The sequence below is a fragment of the Chroicocephalus ridibundus genome, chromosome 5 (assembly GCF_963924245.1).
Source record: "Chroicocephalus ridibundus chromosome 5, bChrRid1.1, whole genome shotgun sequence".
NCBI classification, from domain to species: domain Eukaryota; kingdom Metazoa; phylum Chordata; class Aves; order Charadriiformes; family Laridae; genus Chroicocephalus; species Chroicocephalus ridibundus.
In genome coordinates, this window is record NC_086288.1 from 60729357 (window position 1) to 60751037 (window position 21681).

A 21681-nucleotide genomic window follows, 5' to 3' on the forward strand; every position below is an offset into this window, starting at 1 on the left:
CCCAGTATCCATGCTCTGGGATGCACAGTGGTTAGATGCAGGCTTTGCTACAGGTATCAAATGCATGTTACAAACCTTTCTTTGGAGTGTTTTTCCTCTATATACTGGCGGAAAATAGCTCCTTCCCTTTGAAAAGATATGAAATTTTGGCCCAGCAATGGTTGTTATGACTGAATACTGAGTGCTTTCTGTGTGATCTTTCCTTCATCTTCTGATTTCCTTTGTTGATAAAGGATCTATTTATGTTAGTATTCTGTAATAGTCAGATGGAGTGTTGGTCACATTTCAACATGCAGTACATCCTGATAAAACCTAGTACTCTGTTTTCCTTCTCTGAGTGCTAATTCAAATATATTTTACTCCAGTTCCTTCTCAAATGTGTTTGTACTCAACACAGGTTTTCATAATGTACTTGAACAATGATAGTAAAATGGTCCTGAGAAAGGGAGATCTGATCTAGTCTGGAGGGAAAAGGTTAAAACCCAGACAACTTTGGATGAATGATGTGCTTAAGATGAATACTCAACATCTCTTAAAGAAAGTTCAAATGATGCTCAAAAGTAACTATGCCTTTGCAAAGATGAATACAAGGAGAAGCTTCCCTAGCTGCTTGTCATTTCTGGTGTGTAAGATCATAGCAAACCTAACACTACTGTGTACCTTGATGCCATAAGTTGGAACTTGGATCTCAGCATCCGTGAACAGAATTTTTTGAGGCAGTTGATACTGGCTTACTCAGAAGAAAGTAGTTCCCTTAATCCTACAAGTGTCTCTGGAGGAGAAAAAAAGACAAGAAGGAAGTGTACATGTGTACGTTTCACCATGTGAAAACTGAACAGCTTACTGATAGCAGATCCTAATCAGGTGTTACAAGCAGCTGCTGAGAGAAGGCAAGGCGACGTGTGGTATATTCTTTCTGTTTATTGTGGAGTTATGCTATATTGCATCCCATTTGGCTGAGAGAGGAGAGGGAGCACCACAGGAGAGTCTGCTGGAAGCTGGACTTGCAGCACAGCCACCAGTGCATGGGTAGGACATCCAAATTTGGATAATTCTTACCAGCCGCATGTTGACGAGGAGAAAACTCCATTACTTTTTCAGGTTCTTTCTCTTAGAAAAGTACAAAGCAACAGAGAATTTGTCAGCATTATGTCTTTCCCCATATCATTCATTTTCTAAGGGGGAGACTCATACTGTATTCGAGATGATAATTTAAACTTTACTGGTTTTGCTAAGCCATAAGGGTAACTAACAACACGTTAACACAGATGACTGCAGACAGACCTAACCTTATCCTCTCTGTGCTTTTAAGTACTTGAGCTACAAAAGAGGCCACATTTTAGCATGTTAGTGTGACAGAGCAAATCAACTCAAACGCAGTAACATGAGTTCTGGAGTGGAGGTGGCTTCTGCCCATCCAAATTAGATTAGAAAGAAAAAAAAACCTAAAAAACCTCTTTCTGTACCTACACAGAACAAATATATCCTAAGAGCGAAAACTACCTGTTTAAAGAAAATATACCCCTTAGACAATTTCCAAATTCTAGCCAAAGCAAGTAATTACTCTATTTACACTCAAGGCAGACTTTACAGCCAAATATGATTATTGATAACTGTAATTGAGCTGCTCTTTGCTTTGCATCAAGCAAGAGAAGCTAAAGATCAAATATTCCTACACAGCCTTGATGGCCTATTGAGTTGAAAGACATGTAGGGACCAGAGGGGCCTACTAGGCAAAAAAAATTGAGTTTATGGGACATTCGTATATGACACATGAAATTTACATCTGAATATGCATTTGGAAACATAATAATAACACGTTCTGGAAACTGTTAGAAATTAATGGAAGGAAAAGGGGAGGAATAGCAGGGTCTAGAATAAATTGCAACACTGGTTGATTATATTCACAAACAAAAGAGAAACACTTCTGTATGAGGTGTTATAATTCCAAACATAATCAATGCACAATGAAGGAAGAGGCACAAAGTTTGTCCTATTAAAGATTTGGATTTATGCAGTCCCCTGATGTTTACAAAGTTGCTCACACATATTTACATAATGTCTTTATACAGCTACCACTTGAGAGATATTCTGGACACACAAATGCAAAGTGTATCCTTCATTTTGCCAGTTTCTCCCCTCCAAGGTCCTGGTGGATGAATTCCCTCTAAGCCTGGTGCTGCTACTTTACTGCTCTGGTCCTTTGCTTCAGTTCTGATTGCCTTCCTCTGCTCCCCTTCCAGCCGAGTAACAAAACAAAAGCTTTGGAATGAAGCCACCCAGCAGCAAAAGTTTCAGGCAAGGAAGCTGGAGGGAAGATATTGATCAGTGTCAAACCACTTTCAAAGTAATGGAAGGAGAGGGAAAGGAGAGTTTCATTCTTTTCCTAGTAAAAGTGGTATTGATTCAATTCTGTCCTTATAACTGAAATAGCTCGCTGGCTTCAGTGAAGCCAACTTTCTCCTCATTCTGGTCTCTCTTTCCTGCTTATTGGAAAGTGGAGGATGGATGAAGTAGAACATAGTCCCTAGTCTGGGACACAGGATCAAACCAGGTCCCCTGTCCTGACAAATGTTGAACGCTGTAAGAAAAATAAGCAGATTTCCTGGATTCTCCTACTTTCCCATGGAGGAGTGAGGGCAAGTCAAGCTCTTCTCCACCATAACTCCTTCGCTGTGTAAACTAAAGGAGGGTGGTTGTCCATCATAGCACACTGGGTGACCAATCTTTTTGCCTGTTCAATTGAAAGTCAATTTTTGCACGAGAGATGGCTGCACATGGCAAAAAAGCTGTACTGGGTAGAATGCTTCCAGTAGCTGTGTTAAAGAGGAAATTTTTCTCTAAGTCTACTATTATTTTAAAAAATAATACTGAAAGCGCCTGGAATACAAGATGTAGGGTATTTTATGTCTAATTATAAATGACTACAAAAATAAACAATGAACAAGCTGTTGCGTTTTCACAGTACAAACAGATTGAGGAGTAGTGAAGCTGAAGCTACCTCTACACTTCGGTGGACAGAGAGGATGAGTGAACTGGAAGGATGGAAACACTCCAATTAGTCAGTCCATGATGCTTTTGTGGATCACAGTAGTTCTGCTCCCATTTCTGCTCTTGACTCTTGGTTTGGGCTTAGAGAAGTCACTCTGATGGGTAGAATTTGCTGTAATGCATCGTAACAACCTCACTAAAATCAGTGGAGTTGTAAGAAGTTTGCAACTAAGGATTTGTCATTTACCCGTTTTCTCTGTCCTATATTGGCAAACATCAGGACAAGCATGCTGCCCTATCTTTCAGTGATATTTTCAAAAGAAGTCAATATATGATTATGATGATTCTACGATATCAGGGATGTTAAGACAAGCATGTTAAAGCATCAGAAAGCCTAACTACTGGAACAGGTTTGTTTCAGCATATGGCTCATGCCCTGTCTCCATGGGGTAGATGGGGAGACCTCATTGGTCATTTTGGTTTCAGGATTAACACTTGTCATTCAAATATGGTCCTCCTTACATCAACAGAAAACCTGTCCTTGCATTCAGTAGGAGAACAGCAGACCATTAGTTCTGAATACGCTATAAAATATCCCTTAATCATTTGGGGCAGAATTCTGTTTAATAGAAAAGGCAGTACCCAAACACGGAAGAGTTAAATAGCACAGATCAGCCATAGGGGCACAGGAAATCCCCTGAATCACTGGAGCTATTCACACTGCGGATGTTATGAACGTATCTACTATGTTTAATCTTTTTACATTTAGAGATCAGTTTTATGTTGCTAGGTACTTTTGAGTGAAAATATTACATTATCATGTGAGGAAATACCATGGCACTAATGGGTGCATTAAAACAAAATATTACACTTCAATTGATGCATCATCTTGAACTTATTATTTATATTAAAATCAGTATAATTTCTACCAGGGGGATTTTTTTAAAAAAGTGATTTAATACAGTTGAAATTACATGAAACATTTTCCCACAGACTTAATGGCAGTATCACACTGTGAGAAATCAAGAAAGGGATGTAGCTGTACACCTGCTGAAAAACCAAAATTGCATTTTAATCCTTTTTTCCTATATGTTACCATACGTTATAAAGTTGAAGCTAACACATATCTAGTAAGAAGATTTTTTAGGTTTTAAAAACGTTACACATCTAGAGCATAAAAAAAACCCAAAAAGTGAGTACTGTTATGAAAAAAAGTCACTGATTTGTTTAAAATTCAAAAAGTAATTTTACAGTTCCAGAACAAATGCATTATATAGTAACACAGCAAATATTATACATTCTCACCACAGATGGTTTTAAGGATGATTTATTTCAATAGTTCAGTAACTATAAAAGTGCTGTGTTAAAGATTTCACATTTTATCAGCTGAACAATTTTATGAGGTGATGATGTGAATCTACATCCATCAGAGATCCTATTCCATGATAAAAAGTTAACGTTTCAGAAAACTGGAGTGCTCTCCTTGGCTGTGTGATTCTGACTGAAAGCAGAAAGGATTGGTTTGTGTTCACGTGCACAAATATACTGACAAAAGCAGTATTTTTTGAGCAAGGACCTCAGGGAGTTAAAAGCTTTTGTTTGCTACAGCAGTCCATACAAGACATTTTGTTAAAAAGTTGAAAAGTTGACAGCAAAAGTTCTCATTTATAACTGAACTGAAATGGCCTATTTCTATAAAATGTGAAATAAACTTCACTTTGTATAGAAATAAAAATCCTGTTAAAACTAATTTGAAGCCCTCTTTGAGAGTAGATGAAATGATATGACCCATATAGTAGACAGCAGACAGGAATCTGAGCAAGCAAACAGGAATTTTAAAACATATATTAATTATATATATTTAAAATACCCACATTTAATGTTGGCATCTATGCACTTTTTTGAAAGGTGTCAAGCAGACTTGATCCTAGAGCTTATCCTGTAAGTAAGCGTGTTTTGCATTTATCTCTAAAACAGATTTTTAACACATAAATATTGATACAGAACAAAACTCTAATTGCATCATAAATCAGAAGAGCAAAGTGTGTTATAAATGAGAACTGAACTAAGATCCACTTAATCTATCAAGTTTTATAGCACTGAACAGCTTTCAAAGGCAACTGACAGGTGTTATGTTCACTATTTTCAGTCTTTCTAATAAACATCGACCCACAGACACTTGGAAATTCACAGCAAAATACAAATCCTGTGCTAGCATCTACTTCTGTTTTACAATAACAAAGTAAAACCAGGGGAAGCAAACCAGGATTTTTAGTCTGAATGTTATGTTCACTTTTCAAGCCTTTTCATTTCACAGCTTTTATACCTGATGCTCTCTAAGTCTATTTTAGCAGATCAGACACCACACCTACAAACAGCACAAACCACTTTACCTTCTGAAAAATCAATCAGTCCCAGCAAATGAAGCAGCTTCAGAGATGCAAATATAATCACAACAATACCCACTGTTTGCAGTCCCTCTGACTCCCACTCGAGAGTCAACATTCTTCCAGCAGGCAAATCATTCCAGTCTTCACACCGGTTCGCAATCAGAGGGAAATTAGAGGATTTTACCAAGAGTTTGCTTTGAAGAAAGTTGCAGTGGTGTAAAGCAGTGCAGTACTGAGCTGTGGCAATTCACCAGCCACTCTAGCCGAGACAAAATATTAGATAAAGCCCCGCATCTCATGCTTCCCTAAGCATTTGATTTCATCAGTAGCGAGTCCTCTGAGAAGGCTGAGGTGGACCACGAACCCCTGGGTATGACATTGTATCCGGCAAGCAGCGTTACTTCAGGGCTGCTGGAGGAACATCTGTGTCGGAGCTGGAGACTTGGCTGTGTCAGTGCCAAGAAGAAACACTCCCTGGAAACTTGCACTCGGGAGCAGGCTGCTATCAGCTCTCTGCACTCCAGCGCTCCCAGACCCAGGCTTTGCCACTCTCCCCGAGCCTCGCAGCCCTTCCCCAGCTCCTCTTAGCACAATTCTTGCCAAGTTTGACAAATGACGGTTTGCTAAAGACAGACATCTGTTTTCACCTGTGCTAAATGCTGCACATCAGAAAACTACTGCCCTCTGCATTAGAAAGAATAACGTTCAGAGAAACACTGTCCCTTCCTCCTCTTAAGCATCACCAGAATCTAATTAGAATCTTCAGTGGAAATGAGAATGGAAATTAAAAAAATCCATATCAGCATGATCCGTGCCCCCAGCTAGCAAAATACAGTGCTGTCAAGGAGACATGCACTGCCCAAACCCCTGCTCCGTAGCCAGGAAGAATGTACTCTTTATTGATTGAGAAACAAAACAGTGTTTTTCTGTCTAAGGATGTGAACCTAGAAGTGTTGAACCGCAAACTCTGATATATACAAATGGGAATTAGGCGTTTTCCGCAGCTCCTGGGAAGATTTTGCCCAGGCTGTGCATCAGGGGAAAAAGAACAGAGGCTTATGATCCCAGCTGGTTTATTGGATAGTCTGTATAATACTAATTGTCCTTTGTTTATTTATGTGATTACCAAGAGAATACCCAGTGTGAAGAGTAGAGTCTGAAGAGTATTTATTCAGCGCGTGCATAAATATTATAAGGTTAGACCTAAATGCTTATTCTTGTGCCCATCTTAATAATTAAACTAAAATCTGTCCACTGGTATGCAAGGCACTAGAATAACATGAAAAGAAGTCTCAGAAAAAATACTTTTAGACATCCTTATACAAAAGAAACACATATGATCTAGCAATAAAACCAATCTCATAAATTATATCTGATATTGACCGCTCATCTTAGGTTGCTTAACTCTTTCCATTAGAAACAACTTTTACTAACTTTCAAGAAGCTCAGAAACTTTTATTCTTGTTCAGAAAGCCATAATAATTTTAAATCAGCATAATAACAAATTATAACATTAACATTTTATTGTTTATGGAATACCAGGTGGAGAAAGAAAAACGTAATCTCCAACTTACTATCAGCTTTTTTCCTTTTTTCTTTGAAGGCCATCTGTATTGAATTACAATAACTAATCAGAGAGATTTTTCCATACAGGCAGGACTCTAGAATCTGCATATTTTTGTTAATTTGAAAAATCACACGTGTACTTCATTTAATTTTAGGTTATATCTAGGCAATATATAAGCAACAATATTCTTTGATTTTGCTCTTCTGGGTATTTAATACTAGAACGTCAAGAGTTCTTTATTATTTATATATGCTCTCAATCTGAATGTCAGTTCCTTTCCCTATTAACCTATAGAGCTAAAACAGTGCCTAAGAGGAAAGCCCAATAAAAATAAATCAAAACAAATACACTATCCCACATCTGCACCTTCCAAATATGTCAATACCTTTGCTTTATATTGTAAAATAATTATTCGATATATTTTCATGCTAAATTCTATTCCTTTTAAAAGAAAATTAACATTTTATTTCCTCTTTTCAGTTTCTAGTTATTCCATACCATTGTCTCCTTTTAAGGCTCTGACATATTCATCTTAACTGACTCTCATCTCTGATGTCTACTTTCTCCTTGATTTTATTCCTATTTATTTTTTCTTTTTTCTCAAATTTTTCTTCTTTTTCTCAAATGATGAAGCATGGCCAAATGTTCACAATATTTCAAGGCTTAATGTGATCCCACTTTGATCCATATTGTTTTACAGGCATTACAGAAAAAATAAAGCTAATATAATGCAAACAATCATACCATAACAGTGAAAGCGGCCTTATTTATTGTTACTAAACAGTATCAGGGAAACTATTACAATGGAGAAATCTGTCAGTCTAAATTCTCCCTCCCTGCAGTACGTCCAGGCTATGTTGTGTTCTTGAGTTGTGCGCTCCTGGGATCAGAGTCCCTTCTACTCCACTACTGAATGTGCCAACACACATGCAGAAAGCCACCCAGCGAGAAGTGGTGTCAGCCATAACCAGCCTTTTGTTTTCTGCTTTCACACAAGAAGAGACCTGGATCCCTTCTAAAAAATGAAAGGGTCAGAGATCATTAATTTGATGAGTTTAAGGGGCCAATTCTACCTGCGCAGCAGAAGAGTTACAGAAGAATTTTTAAAGAAAAAAACCCAACAAACCTGAGAACATCCAGTTGAATTAATGTAACTGATTACTGACCTCAAAGATTACCTCCTTAAAAAAAGAAATAGACTTTTCCTGTTGTCTTTCATGATAGTTCTCTAAATTGGGGGAACCACATACAAACTTTTCGAATCTCTAAGTCTTAGCACTTAAAAATAAAACAGTAATGGTAAGAAACTATGTGTAAAGGAAAAAGAAGTGATGTATGAAATATTTTCTTTAATACACCATGCAACCGATTCAAACAACAGTGTTGCCTACAAAGGTGAATTCTTCTGGAAATGGTTCAATCAAAAAAATCCCATTCCTCAAAGCATTTGAAAATGAAATCAATCTTGTACAAGGAGATAAAATTCAGTTATGTATATAGGGCACCTGAATTCATAGCCAAGTGTAATTTCTTTCACTTCGTATTTTGTTCAATTATTTCAAAATAAATATTTCCGTAACATGTCCTTATGGAGACCCTGTATTAACACTACAAAAAAATTTTAGATGCTCTTCAAAGAAAAGAAATTTTTCATCAATGCCACCCCCAGGATACAAAAGAAAACACCATCCTTTACATGAATCAGTGAAACTAGGGGCTGACAACTTGTATTATCCAAGCATTGCTTTGGCTTGTTGACTTTCCCTAATTCCTGCTTTCATTTTTGACATTGCAACGCATCTGGTAGTGATTTAATAATATATTTAAGTTTGCATAAACTTTCTTATGATTCTCCAATAGGTTGCATGGAGGGGGAAAAAAAAAAAGTGCTAACATTGCTAGGAAGCTATCCCATCTAAACAGTGCATCTTGCACTGGCTGTAAATTCCTCTCCACAAAGATTTGAAGTGGAACCTTTATTGTTTGCTGGACACTCAGGCACTAACACCCTGTGGGTTTACTGAAACGTTAATTATGGGAAAGCATAACAATGTTAGGACTGATCTCCAGTACAGAGCACTCCTGAATTAGGAACAAACATGCACACAAAAATACACCAAGTAAGGAGGGAATATGTTGCAGCGTAAGGCTGCGGCAGGTGCTGATGCATGGCAAGGCATGGCATTCCTCAAAGGATGGAGTGCAGGAGTTCATGGCTATGGACCTTCTCCTGCCAATTCCTTCCCCCAGTGATTAGTTGTACAAGCATAAAAAGAAGCCCAAGTTTTTCTCTCCTAAGTAAGCAGACAAGAGAAACCTTGTTGAAGTGCTGTAGGAGATATATCTTATCTCTGGAAGCACAAATCAGAATTAAGTTCTGAACAGAGTAGATCTGGGGTCTCTGAGAACAAACCCATTCTGGAGTCCTTACATTTTTTCCACAAACAATCCCAAGGAATTACTGGCTACTCTAACCATTGTAAATAGAATAATTTATGGATGGAATGTAATTATTATAAAAAGCCACCTTAAATATGACAGTGTATTTTGTACTAAATAATTTTTAGATCCGATTGCTCTATGCTTATAGAATACCTACAATTTTCTCCTACTTTCTGGAAAAAGAAAAAAATACTCTGAAATATTATTTATAAAGCTTAGATAAGGGAAATTGAATTTTAATGATTTCAAAGTTGACTCAAAGCAGAGAAGATCTTTCAAAACAAAAAACATTCCACCTAATTTAACATATCACAAGAAGTAGCAAACGCTTGAGAGTAACGTGTAGGATGTTATGAATTGAACAATTAAGGAATAAACCATTTTGAAATCCTAAAAATAGCTAAATAATACTTCTGTGACTAGCGTATTAGGGTATAAAATTTTCCTATAATTTTATATGATGACACAGTTCTTAAAAAATTATCTGGTATTGTCATACTTCTTTTATATATATTGGTAAACTACTTTAATTCCAGTACACTCTTAGTTTTTAACTATAACCTGTCACTGTAATTAGCACAGTAAAATGAAGCATGTATTTCTCTTTTAATTGCTGTAAGTTTCATAAAGAATTCTTGGTTCACTTATTTTATTTCTGTGTTTACAAGAAGGTTTTACTGTGATTTATAAACTCTTCCTCTTTTCAATTTCTCCTGATTTTTGTATGAGAGTAGAGAAATATGAATGCCTACCTGATCCCCAAATACATTAGAGTGTTTTATGTCTTTCCACTATATTTTTTTTTAATATCTGCTTGTAAAAAGTATCAGTCTTCCCAGGCTTTTCTCAAAAGAAATCTCTTCATACTTATAGTGATTTTCATTTGTCTTCTGTGCAGACGTTCTGGATTTGCTGCTGTTTAATGTAGAATGGGGCTGATCAAAATGGGATAGTTTTTCAAGGCAAGAATGCATTATTATTCTTTAATAGACTTGATTTATACTGTTTTCCTAAGTGAGTAAATCTGTTCAGTGTTGTAACTAATTTACTGGGGGGGAGAGGGGAGAAGGGGTAGTCTTAATTGGCTAGCAGTAATAGTTCATTAGACTCTATTTGATAATTTCCCCCAATGTAGCTGAAAAGGGAAACTGCTGATGAGTTAGAAATAGAAACAAAATTTGGAAGTATTAATTAGCTGCCCTTCTTTCTGTACTCTCTTTTTTTTCCAGAGGGAAACGTCAGTCAGCCAGAAGAGAAAGAAACTGTCAAATAAACACAGAAAGGGCACCTACATACAGGTCATACGAACCACTAAGCTTCAGCTTCTTGTTCATGCCAGATCTGATCTTATTAGGAAAGTTATCTGGTGGATAACAAACTTAATCCTCCTATTAGTTAGCCAGTGAGAAATCTGTTCACAGGCAATACTAGTTTTCTACACAGAAAAGTTTTTATCTTAGATCTGCAGAATAAAACTATGTCCTGCTAGAAAGCATTTGGAGAACGCGGAGAAGCTATTAATGTACACATATCCTTTCAAGAATTATTCTCGGGGTAAAAGAATTCATATTTTACAATGCAACACTTCCTGCATAGGCTGCTACAGCCAATCACAGTATATCATGACATTTTCATAAAATGCTTAGAAAAATTAGACTAATGTATGGAATCACTTTGTTCGTCTCATCAGTGCTTCAGCTACTGAAGAGCACCGTATTGCACTAGCAGATTACTTATCCAACGAAAATTGCAGAGAAATTTTTGCTAGTTAGAAGAGCTATGTAGAGTGTAATTACCCAAGATTAACTTTCTCAGGCTTCATATATCATCTTTAATATTTACACTAAGTGCCCTAGATCTTTAATGACTGCAAGTGAATATAGTCTGAGAAAGAAAAAATTCAACACCTGTACAGGCAAGATAAGATTCACTGGTTTGTACTCAAGGAAGAAAATACGATACCCAAGCTTCTGAAGGTTTGGTCTCATCCTCAGAAGTAAATTACACTAAAATAATGTTGCAGCTATAGCTGTAAAAAGTTCATTTTCTCATTTTAGTAGTTTAGTTCTAGGCTATGGTATGGGATTTTATAACTTTTTTTCCTCTTCATTTTCACCTTCTGACTCTCACTTGCTCCTAAGAAGCTTTTGTTCTTGCTTTGATCTAAATCAAAGGACTGCTGCCATTACTGATGTGAAAACAAGAGCTGAAAAGAATCCCACAAGACAACCATTAACAACCCCCTCCATGACACAACAGCTACAGGTGGTTTCATTTTTCTATAAAATTAATTGATAAAGCATATTATACAATTATGCTTAAAATAGCTAGTGTGCAAGTGGATTGTAAATTAAACAGCATGGCCATGGGAGTAACAGTAGCATTTTAATTTATTAAGCTTTAGCAAAGCATTACAGAGAGGCTATCTCTTTCCTAAACAAGGTTAAATTACATTTAGTAATAGTAAGTAATCAAATTCGGGTTTGTTTTACTGCAAAGCCCACTGGCTTACTTGACAAATGAAATTATCTCAAAATTATGTGACTGTGTCTTCAGCCTACAGACCTGTTTTTTCTTTTTATATTAAATCATACTTATCTTGCAGCAGCAGGAATTGCCACTACTAAGTTTGTAAGCATAAATGTATATCTACACAGGAGAAGTGCAGTATAATGGAACCACCTACCAGGGGCCAGTCAAACCCAACAAGTTTATAGGCTATAATACAGCTGTGTTATCTTAAAGCTCAGGCTGGGTTAACCTAACCAGCAGAGAATCATCAGTAAAAGGAAACTTGCCCCAAAAGAGCTTGCTGTAGATTTGCTCTAAAATTGAATGATTGTTGTTTCTCTGGCCACTGAACTACTTGACTGGGAGCGCAAAGAGTATTTTTAAGAAAGCTCAAGCCCAAGGCATGCCTCACCTGTACATCCTTAATTTGCATCCCTCTTTTTGAAGTATTATCTGAGTAAATCTTTGACCTACTTTCCTCTAACATTGCATGCAAGACATACTTTTCCTGTTTACAACAAAACATAATTTTTTTTCCTGCATGACCCTCCTCTTCTGCAGTCTTTCCACATTTGGCAAGAACTCAGTAATAGCAGTATCTGACCTGCTGATTTTCTTCTTTCACTACTATTTTTGTAGTTATACATTGAAGCAAGTGGACATCATTACCAACCGTTTTATTTATGCAAACAAGGAACTACTGGGAGGCCTACAGATCAAGCTGGTAGAAATGATGAGACAGAGTAGGAGCATTCAGACTCCATATTAAGCCATTTTCTGTTAGCCAAATTATGTAGCCACTTACACTTGCTCATACGTCTAGGAAGCTATCTTTTTATGGACTGTGCAGTTAGATGACCTCAGATGAGTTCCTAAAGAAAGGGACAGGTGTTTTCTACTGCGATGAATGAGAAAACAAATGAACTATGTATGCTAGTAATAAAAGCTAACATTCTAGTAACCAACAGGAATATTTACTATCCCAACCTCCAAACCAATCATCTATGTATTTAAAAACCTCAACCTACCCTGTGCAACACCTTTATTTCAAAACTAGAGTGTCTGTCTCCCTATCATTGAACAAATGGTTAGCAACTAAAGAAAGAAAATGTATTATCAAACATGATCATCAGAACATCACTACTGTGCAGCTCTTTTCTCGGGATGCACCTGTCTTTCTCTGATATAAAATAACCCATGTACCATAAATTTCTATCCTTGGCTTTTAGAAAGGTAAAGCACTGTATTTTTCCATAGCAACAGGAAAGTATTATAAATGAAGTCTGAAGTGGGGCTGACATATTTCTACATTTGATGTACTTGTTAAAACACGAGTGCATCTGTCCTATAAAGACGAGCTACAATAAATTAGCCCATATTACATGGCTGCAGCACATGCAAGAAACATAACTAAAAACATCCTCTAATCATGATCTTGTCCCTTAGGACTTGGACTATACTTAGACTATATATAACATATGCAATATTCAGAATGAGCCCATAGCAATTGCTTATATATTATTGTTTGATTTATTAAAAGCTTATGAAGCATATCGTTATTTATTTTTTTGTTTATGACTGACAAAAAAAGATCCCTCATCAGATGAGGCCACACCTGGATTACTGTACCCAGATCCCAGTACAAGGGAGACATGGACATACTGGACAGAGTCCAGAGAAGGGCCACAAAGATGTCTAAGGGACTGGAGCATCTCTCCAATGAGGAAAGGCTAAGAGAGCTGAGACTGTTTAGCCTGGAGAAGAGAAGGCTCAGGAGGGATCTCATCAATGCATACCAATACCTCAAAGGAGGGTGCAAAGAATGGAGCGAGACTCTTTTCTGTGGTGCCCAGTGACAGCACAAGAGGCAACAGGCACAAACTGGAACAGGAGGTTCTCTCTGAACATCAGGAAACACTTTTTTACTGTGAGGATGACTGAACGTTGGCATAGGTTGCCCAGAGAGGCTGTGGAGTCTCCATCCTTAGAGATATTCAAAAGCCATCTGGACACAGTGCTGGCCAACTAGCTCTAGGTGGTCCTGCTATAGCAGGGCTGTGGGACCAGATGATCTCCAGAGGTGCCTCCCACCTCAACATTCTGTGATTCTGTCATTTGCATTCCTTCCAATAACATTTTAGAACTTCCTTTCCTGAGCAAAAACTTTTTCAGGTGTTTTTCTAGTTTTTCATTATACAATTTGATTCATTTTTCTAGGCAACGATTTTAGGGTTAAATCTAATCCCAAGTATACCTGAAAGGAAACCTTTTTAGGGCCAGATGTCTTCTTGCTTCTGGACACTGAAGATTTTTTTTTTTTCTTCAGCGTAGGGCCTGAAATTCACCCAGAGTGAATGTGTTTACTGCTGAGAAATGGCAGGAGTAGCAACAAAGGGAAATGAACAAGGATACAGGGATATAAATGCACATAATCCCCACAGTGAAAAGGACCTTTTTTTTTTTATTCTCTCTTTCTTTTTTCTTCCCCTCCATTCAGAGCTTTCACTCTATTGGGAATCTCAGAGGCTTCTAAAGCCTTCTAATTCCCCCATCAAAACTATAAGTTAGGCAGTGGACTAACAGTTCACATTTAAAGTTTTTGTGAGCCAGACTCCCATTCTTTCACAAAAGAGCCAGAGGGGGAAAAAAAAACGGGGAAGAGGTTGGAAGAAATAGCATAGCTTGATGTTTCTCCACTCCTAATGCAGTTTTTTCTTGGCCCTATCCCAATATAGGAACTTACAGTGATATTTGAGGATCCATGCAACACAACGAAAAATTATCTGCTCCAGCAGTTTTGCTATTCTACCACTCTGGAAAGCAGCAGCAGCATAAAATCAAACCCTGAAGGGAGCAATGAGCTTACAATGCCTTGTTATCACTTAAGTAAGTACAAGGAAGGTTACAGCTCTTCCCTGAGGAACCATTATAATGTCCAACTAACTGCAGCATCATGAGGTTCTTGTAGATCTTGGAATGCGGGAAGTAAAAAAATACAGAAGCACACTATCTTGAACCTCCAACATATCTTTAGACACCATTTTTTATTCATAGGAATCAGGGAATACCAGGTTGGAAGGGACCTCAAGGATCATCTGGTCCAACCTTTCTTGGCAAAAGCACGGTCTAGACAAGATAGCCCAGCACTCTGCCCAGATGAATCTTAAAAGTGTCCAATGTTGGAGAATTCACGACTTCCCTGGGGAGATGAGTGCAACGGCTGATCTCATTGTGAAAAATTTTCATCTTATGTCCAATTGGAATCTCTCCAGGAGTAACTCGTACCCATTACCCCTCATCTTTTCCATGTGATTCCTTGTAAAAAGGGAGTCTCCATCTTCTTTGCAGCCACCTTCCACTGGAACATGGTGATAAGGTCTCTCCTAAGCCTTCTTTTCTCAAGGCTGAATAAACCCAGTTCTCTCAGCCTTTCCTCATATGGCAGGCTTCCCAATCCTTTGATCATCTTTCTGGCCCTTCTCTGGACCCTCTGCAGCCTCTCCACATCTTTTTTGCATAGCGGGGACCAAAACCGACTTCTTTATCTCTGCCGGTGATGCCCTTGTTGATGCAACCCAGCATCCTGTTGGCTTTCTTTGCCACAGCAGCACACTGTTCGCCCATATCGAGCTCACTGTCCACCAGGACCCCCAGGTCCCTTTTGCCAGAGCTGCTCCCCAGCCAGGTAGATCCCAGTCTGTGCTGCAATCCTGGATTATGTTTTCCCAGATGCAAGACCTCACACTTGTGTTTTGCTATTGCAGGTATCGAATCTTTTCTTCTTTAGTAGCTTTGCAGGGTTTACCACAGCTTCTATACTATCCATGCTTACAGCTTAGATAAGCAGATATTCCATTATGCACAGCAGGTTTGTGAGTCATGAGAAGTTCATTTTCACGTGCTTCTTAACACGCACATGGCCATACCCAGTTCCATAAATGAGGCACCTGCATGTCTTCCTCACATTAAAACAACATAATTCAGAGCTGGCTGGATTTTTAAGCCATTTGAAAGCTATTTTCAGCCATTTTTAAGACAAAGAATATTTTTGCTGCCATTAATACTTCAGGAATAATTTCCCCCCAATAATCTTCTGTGCACCAGGCTATGAATTTTAATTTCTCTAATCTTCTCGGAAGCAATTTCCCTAGCTTCCCAATCATGCTGCTCTTTTCCGAACTCATTCTAATTAGGCAAAACAGTTATATGGAAAAAATTTAGAAACTAGTTTTTAGGTTGTGTTAAATTAGTCATGAGCAAGATTGTATGATGAGACAGACAGCCATAGTCTTAGAATTTCATTAACATCCCCCTCTCATAAAAATAATATTTAATAACATTTTTTCTTGTTTACTACTCAAAAGCAAATGAACTTCAGCACCCCTTTCCCCCCCACCCCCCAATATTAGATGTCCATCTATGCCCTTAGTTTTCAGGAACTTGTATTTCAGTTGAGGTACCCCAAGTGTGTGCCAAGACTTCAGCCCATTCCCTCACTGCAACTGATGTTTGTTTTGGTAATGTTTATTTTCAAACTTATTCTTAGAGATCTGTCTTTGCTCGTAGTGACAGCAACACATGCTGTCTTTCACTGAAGCAACTCTGGGGTGCACTGGAGAATAATTAGGCTGTTCCAAGACTGCCTGAACGGGTCTGACAGTTTGTTGCTCTGTCCTTAGCACAATGTCCCTTCTGCACTTGCTTTGGTGCTTGTCTGATACTGTGTGAGATTTCACAGAGCGTTAAGCCAGACAAAAAATAATTTGACATAAACAAAAAACAGAAAGTGGAGCCTTTGTCCTCAAGATACATTACACACAGTGCTCATTTTACTTTGAGTACTGATCTCACGGTTGTAGGCCCAAGACTTGCAATCCTGTGCAGGCTCAGGAGAAGGACAACAGCCAGACTCTAATAACAAAAGAGCAGGCAAGCAAGGAAACGAATCCTGGGCGGGTTTTAACTGACATAGCCAGCACGAAGATATTGCAAGACAAAGTCAAAAGTTGTTGTCATACCATATGTATGCAAAGAAAAGCAGTAGCCAAGCAGCAACAACATTCCTTACTGTGGGGGATACAAGGAGAAAACACAGCCCGTATGCTCACACGCAGTAGCACAAAAGCACAGTTTAGTCCAGCTTTGTATTTTTAATGTGTTTTACGATTAATCCTGAGTTACATTTCTTAACATAAGTATACAGGACATGTTTCTTGAACTAGTACCTCTGAAAGGTATTCCATAAATTTTCTTATTTGGATCCTGGCTGTAGAAAGAAGTTAAATTTATATCATATGGTGTTCAGCCAGCTAGTAAATTCTCTTGGCGAATTCAAGTCTAGTACATTTTTTCTTCCTGATGAATTACAGTTTCTAGCATACCAAAAGAGATACATACGATATCTGCTTTGAGCCGCAAGCTAACAGAGTCGCAAGCTAACAGAACGCAGTGGCTGTCTCTCTCCTTCACTGCCAGAAGGTTGTTTTCTTTCACTTTTAATTGTTTTGGGGGAAAGGGAATGCAACTGCAGTAAAGGTTAAGCAATACTTGCTGCCTTATTTGTTGAACTGAGGTTCCAATTTAGCAGAGTGAGGGAATTTCTGATCCCCAAAGAAGCTCCTCGGTGGTATTAATGAGTTAAGAACTATAAAGATTTTTAGTGCAGATAGAGAAAAAATGCAAAAATAATTAAACAGTTTGAACAAATGCAATAATTTCACCCCATCCCAAACCCCAGTACGTATTAGATTGCTTGCAAAAACATTCTCTATGGATCACTAAGTTTAAAAAAACGTGTATCTATCAAGATTTTTCTTAAGGATTTAATTTCTTAAAAAATAAATAGGTCAAGATATTGTCTTTTCTCCAAGGCACTACTTAAACAGAGTGTTTCAGAAACACAAAAGTTAAGGAATAGTCCCAACAATCTCAGCCTCTCTGGAACCTTCAATCTCCAGTGAAAACAAGATGAATATACTCTAGGCGTGGAAGAATGGTGTTCAGCTCACTTTTGCACTTCCAAACTTTCTGGTGCTTGAATCAGTATTTTGCAGAGTATGCCCTGTGCTAACAAGCAGTAAGGGTGAGTAGAAGTTCTCAGACTGTATATGACAGGAGGGGCAATTTTAGCCCACTTGTGGGAAGAGGAAAAGGGTCGTGGGCACCCTCAGAGGACCACATCCAGATGCCAGACCCCAGCTGCAGCCCTATCCACAGTCTTGGTTCAATGATCTGTGCCATACAGCTTTCCCGAAGCAAAAGAAGAAAAGTGCGGGTACCACCACGCACTACAGGGGATAATCCTCTAATGTTTTAGGGGTGTCTGCAGCATTTTGAAATACATCAAGAGCTGTTTGCCAAAGAATAAAGAGACTGAAGCTAGACACAAGTGTATCTGCACATTGCTCTATGAAGCAATTGGTGGCCAGTGACCCTAGTGATTTGGTACAGTGTACTCTTTTCAGTTCAAAAGTGACTCACACTTTGAATGAGAGTTTAGCTTTCACCTTAACGTTATTTTCATTTTGTGCTCTGAGCTATCAACTGCCCAGCAGTAAAATAAATGTTGAAAATCATTTTTCAGCCAGAATCATGACCTGATGTACCAAAGGGCACAAAAACAGCAGTAAGAGAATGATTAATACTAAGAAAAGCTTTTCAAGTTTATCTGTCGTGGGTTTTTTTAAAGGAGACTTTGCTTAGGAATTTCTTAGTTTAAATTTGGAATTAAACCCCTTACAATTCAAATGACATTTCTGTGCAAGTGTTTGAATTTTAACATAGAGAAAAGTCAATCTTTAGACAGACACTGCTCCTATATGTAACTATCGCATGAAACTTCAGAAAACTCGAACACTGTCTATACCAACATACATCAACTTATATTAATCCCTATCCTATATAGTTCACTGGTAAAGTTGGTGATTTCTGTTAGAAGATATGGTATTTTAGTATTTTGAAGACTTTTTTAAAATCAGCCTTTTGCCCTTGGGCAAAATTACTAATACCCTTAAAATCATAACACTGTAATCTAGTATTAGAAGTTTAAAGTTGAAGGAAAGATTGCGTAGATTTTCGGTTTGCTTTTCTTGTTTTTCTTGAAGAAAAAAGTAATATTTGTTAACAAACTGCTAAGTCTGTTAGACTCAAGACACAGAAAAAAACCCAAACTATTAATGAATTGTAAATTTTTATTCACTTTCGACAGGGATGAACTAGATAACCTGTGTAGACCCTTTACATTTCTTTCCCTACTCCTGTACGTCAACCAAACCCCTCTAGTACATTCATATGCAATACTTAATTTCACCAGTGGAAGTACCTATTAGAGATGCAGACAGACAGTAGGTAAATATACATCTGACATCTAAAGCCTACTTTTAGAGAATCAGGAAGAGCATGTATTAAAAAAAATGCATCCGCCTATGCTAATGTACTTTTTAAAAACTTGTAAAATAAACTGACAAACAGACATAGGAGCACAGCAAACAGACAGACAGGAGACAAACGAGTTAGGAAAGCTAGAAAAAACAGGTCTCAAGGTGGACACATAAAAATTTGTGGAAGAAAAAAGGAGGTCCTTCTGATTTAAGGATGCACACGTCAGAGTGCCTCCCCCAGCCCAGGAGTTCAGCTGTCTGTGCTCAAGCCAGCTCCCTGGGGAGCCAGAGCTGCTTGAGGAGCTGCGACTGACCACGAAGCTGTTCGAGAAAGAGCTGGAAGAAATCACACTCTTTCTCTCAGGAGCTGCACTTAGATCGAAGACGTAGCTCCCTTCCAAAGCTACAATGCAGTTATACCCATAAGTAAAAAAAGATACATCTTCTGTATCAGCAAAGTTTGCACATGGACTACTGATAAATTTAATAGGAGAGTGAAGGCAAATATTTTCTATTTCACTATGACCTCTAATATACAAGTAAATATGCCATGAACGTTTGAGAAGAGAGATCTAAGCCTTATTAACCAACAGCTATACTTATAAGATGAACACAAAATACTTGTGCATCACTGGCAATCTGGTTGTACGCATTATAACAGACAGAAGATAATACATTTTTCATTTCTGGAACACTAGCCAATTGCAGAATAAATACCAAAGAAAATTTATATTGTTATTGCACTGAAATATCTGAGGAACTTAGGTCCATAAAATATGATGCCACTTTTCATCCGTGTGCCATCTTTTATCTGTCGTTTTCATTTTCCCTGAGAACTAAGAGCAGCCTTTCTCACACAGCTGTAATCGTTCTAGCTGTGCCTCCAGCATTCTATAAAAGAGTGACTATCTACATCTGTTAAATCTCTTTATTTTTCCCCTCAAGTTGCAAACCAATTTATAATGAATAGCAAGTACCAATCTGCTTCTCAATTTAATGGAAGAGATATCTTCATTGTACTGCTTCTTCCTTCCACTACCACTGTATTTTTATCTGTTAGCAGATCATGATCCCTCTAGTTAAAGGCTCTTTCTGCTAACAGATAAAAACACTTATTTTTCCAATTCTGTACATCAGACACACCAGGTACCACTGCTGACACATCAACAGTTCTGCTTGTGCGTTGTTTAATTCTGTGGTTCACTTCTGCTGCTTAGCAAAGACAAACTGGTTATGCTTTACAAAACTGGACTGGACTGAAGGAAAGGAAAAAGAAAAACAACAGAAGTGGGGCAGAAAACCAGATTATCTGGAGGATTAGCTCAAACCAAGGAAGACCATGCGCCTTTATCATATTTGGTGATCCTACCTTTATTTTTAAAAGGGTTGGTGGTGATCACCCTTCTGGAATTACCAGGTATCACTGAAGAATACCCCTCCCTTTCCAATAGTCACTGCTCCTCCTTTGTCAGTAGTAGTGGACAGTTAATTAAAATCTCAAAGTAAAAAAAAAAAAAAAAAACAAAATTAAAATAGAAAGTCCTTGCTTCTAAATTACCAGATTTTCTAACTTTCTGCTCCAGACAACTAGCCCATCAAGCCCCCACATCTAATACTTAATCAATCTAATTAAACTCCAGGTGTGTATACATGTGACCATGTATACAGTCAACAATGAGTCAACAATGAATCAACAATGATTCCTAGCAGTGCAGATGTAAGGGCAAAAAAGCCCTTAGTGAAATTCAGGATCCACCTTTATAAGGAGAGTTATATCCCTCCTCCTGTAATGTGCTACCATTTTTCTTCTGAATAAACTCTCCAGAACATACCATTTGCCACTGAGGACAAGCATTGACCCTCCCATAACACTAAGTCTGTTTTTTTCTTAAGATGTCTTTGCAACAAAGAATCAATCTGCCTAAAAGGACAGACAAAAACCTGTTAGTTTCTCAGCCGTATTTTATCTGTCACTGCTTTGTGTTCATAGCCCTTTACAGATGAGACAGCAGTACAGAGGCTGAAAATCTTACTTCAAATGGAAACATTCCGTATGAAATAGAAGTAAGGTTTTTCTCTTTGCTTGGAAGCTGGAATGTCTTTAATGAAGTTACGAAATTCTAAGAAGCTTCATCCTGGTCTATTTTATTTCAAATTAATAAACAAAGTACGTGAAACTAAAGTGTGGTTTTACCTCTTATTCTGTACATGTTAATTTCTACTAAGGTAGCTGCAGTACAGTTGTGTCATAGTATTATGCCATTTCCATTTTGTATTTTCTGCTAGATAAATACTGCAACTGCAAATTAGTTTTGATTGGTACTGCCACCTGCTAATAAGGAAAGCTACTTTTGAATGTAGCAAGCTGTTGTGATGAATACTAGCACTGAGAATGGTATTT

At 37.8% G+C, this 21681-nt stretch overlaps 1 protein-coding gene across 12 annotated transcripts in view; it reads right to left on the reverse strand.

Annotated features, from left to right (window-relative positions):
• KCNIP4 (potassium voltage-gated channel interacting protein 4) overlaps positions 1 to 21681 on the reverse strand; it is a 453265-nt gene that overhangs the window by 107253 nt on the left and 324331 nt on the right. The window contains exon 1 of one of the 12 annotated variants that reach the window (XM_063335355.1): positions 5385 to 6088. The exons of the other annotated variants lie outside the window; for them this stretch is intronic. Within the exon in view, the coding sequence (XP_063191425.1) occupies positions 5385 to 5496 (112 nt within the window). The 5' untranslated portion in view covers positions 5497 to 6088. Of the gene's footprint in view, positions 1 to 5384; positions 6089 to 21681 lie in introns of those variants that run through there. 12 annotated transcript variants of the gene reach the window in all.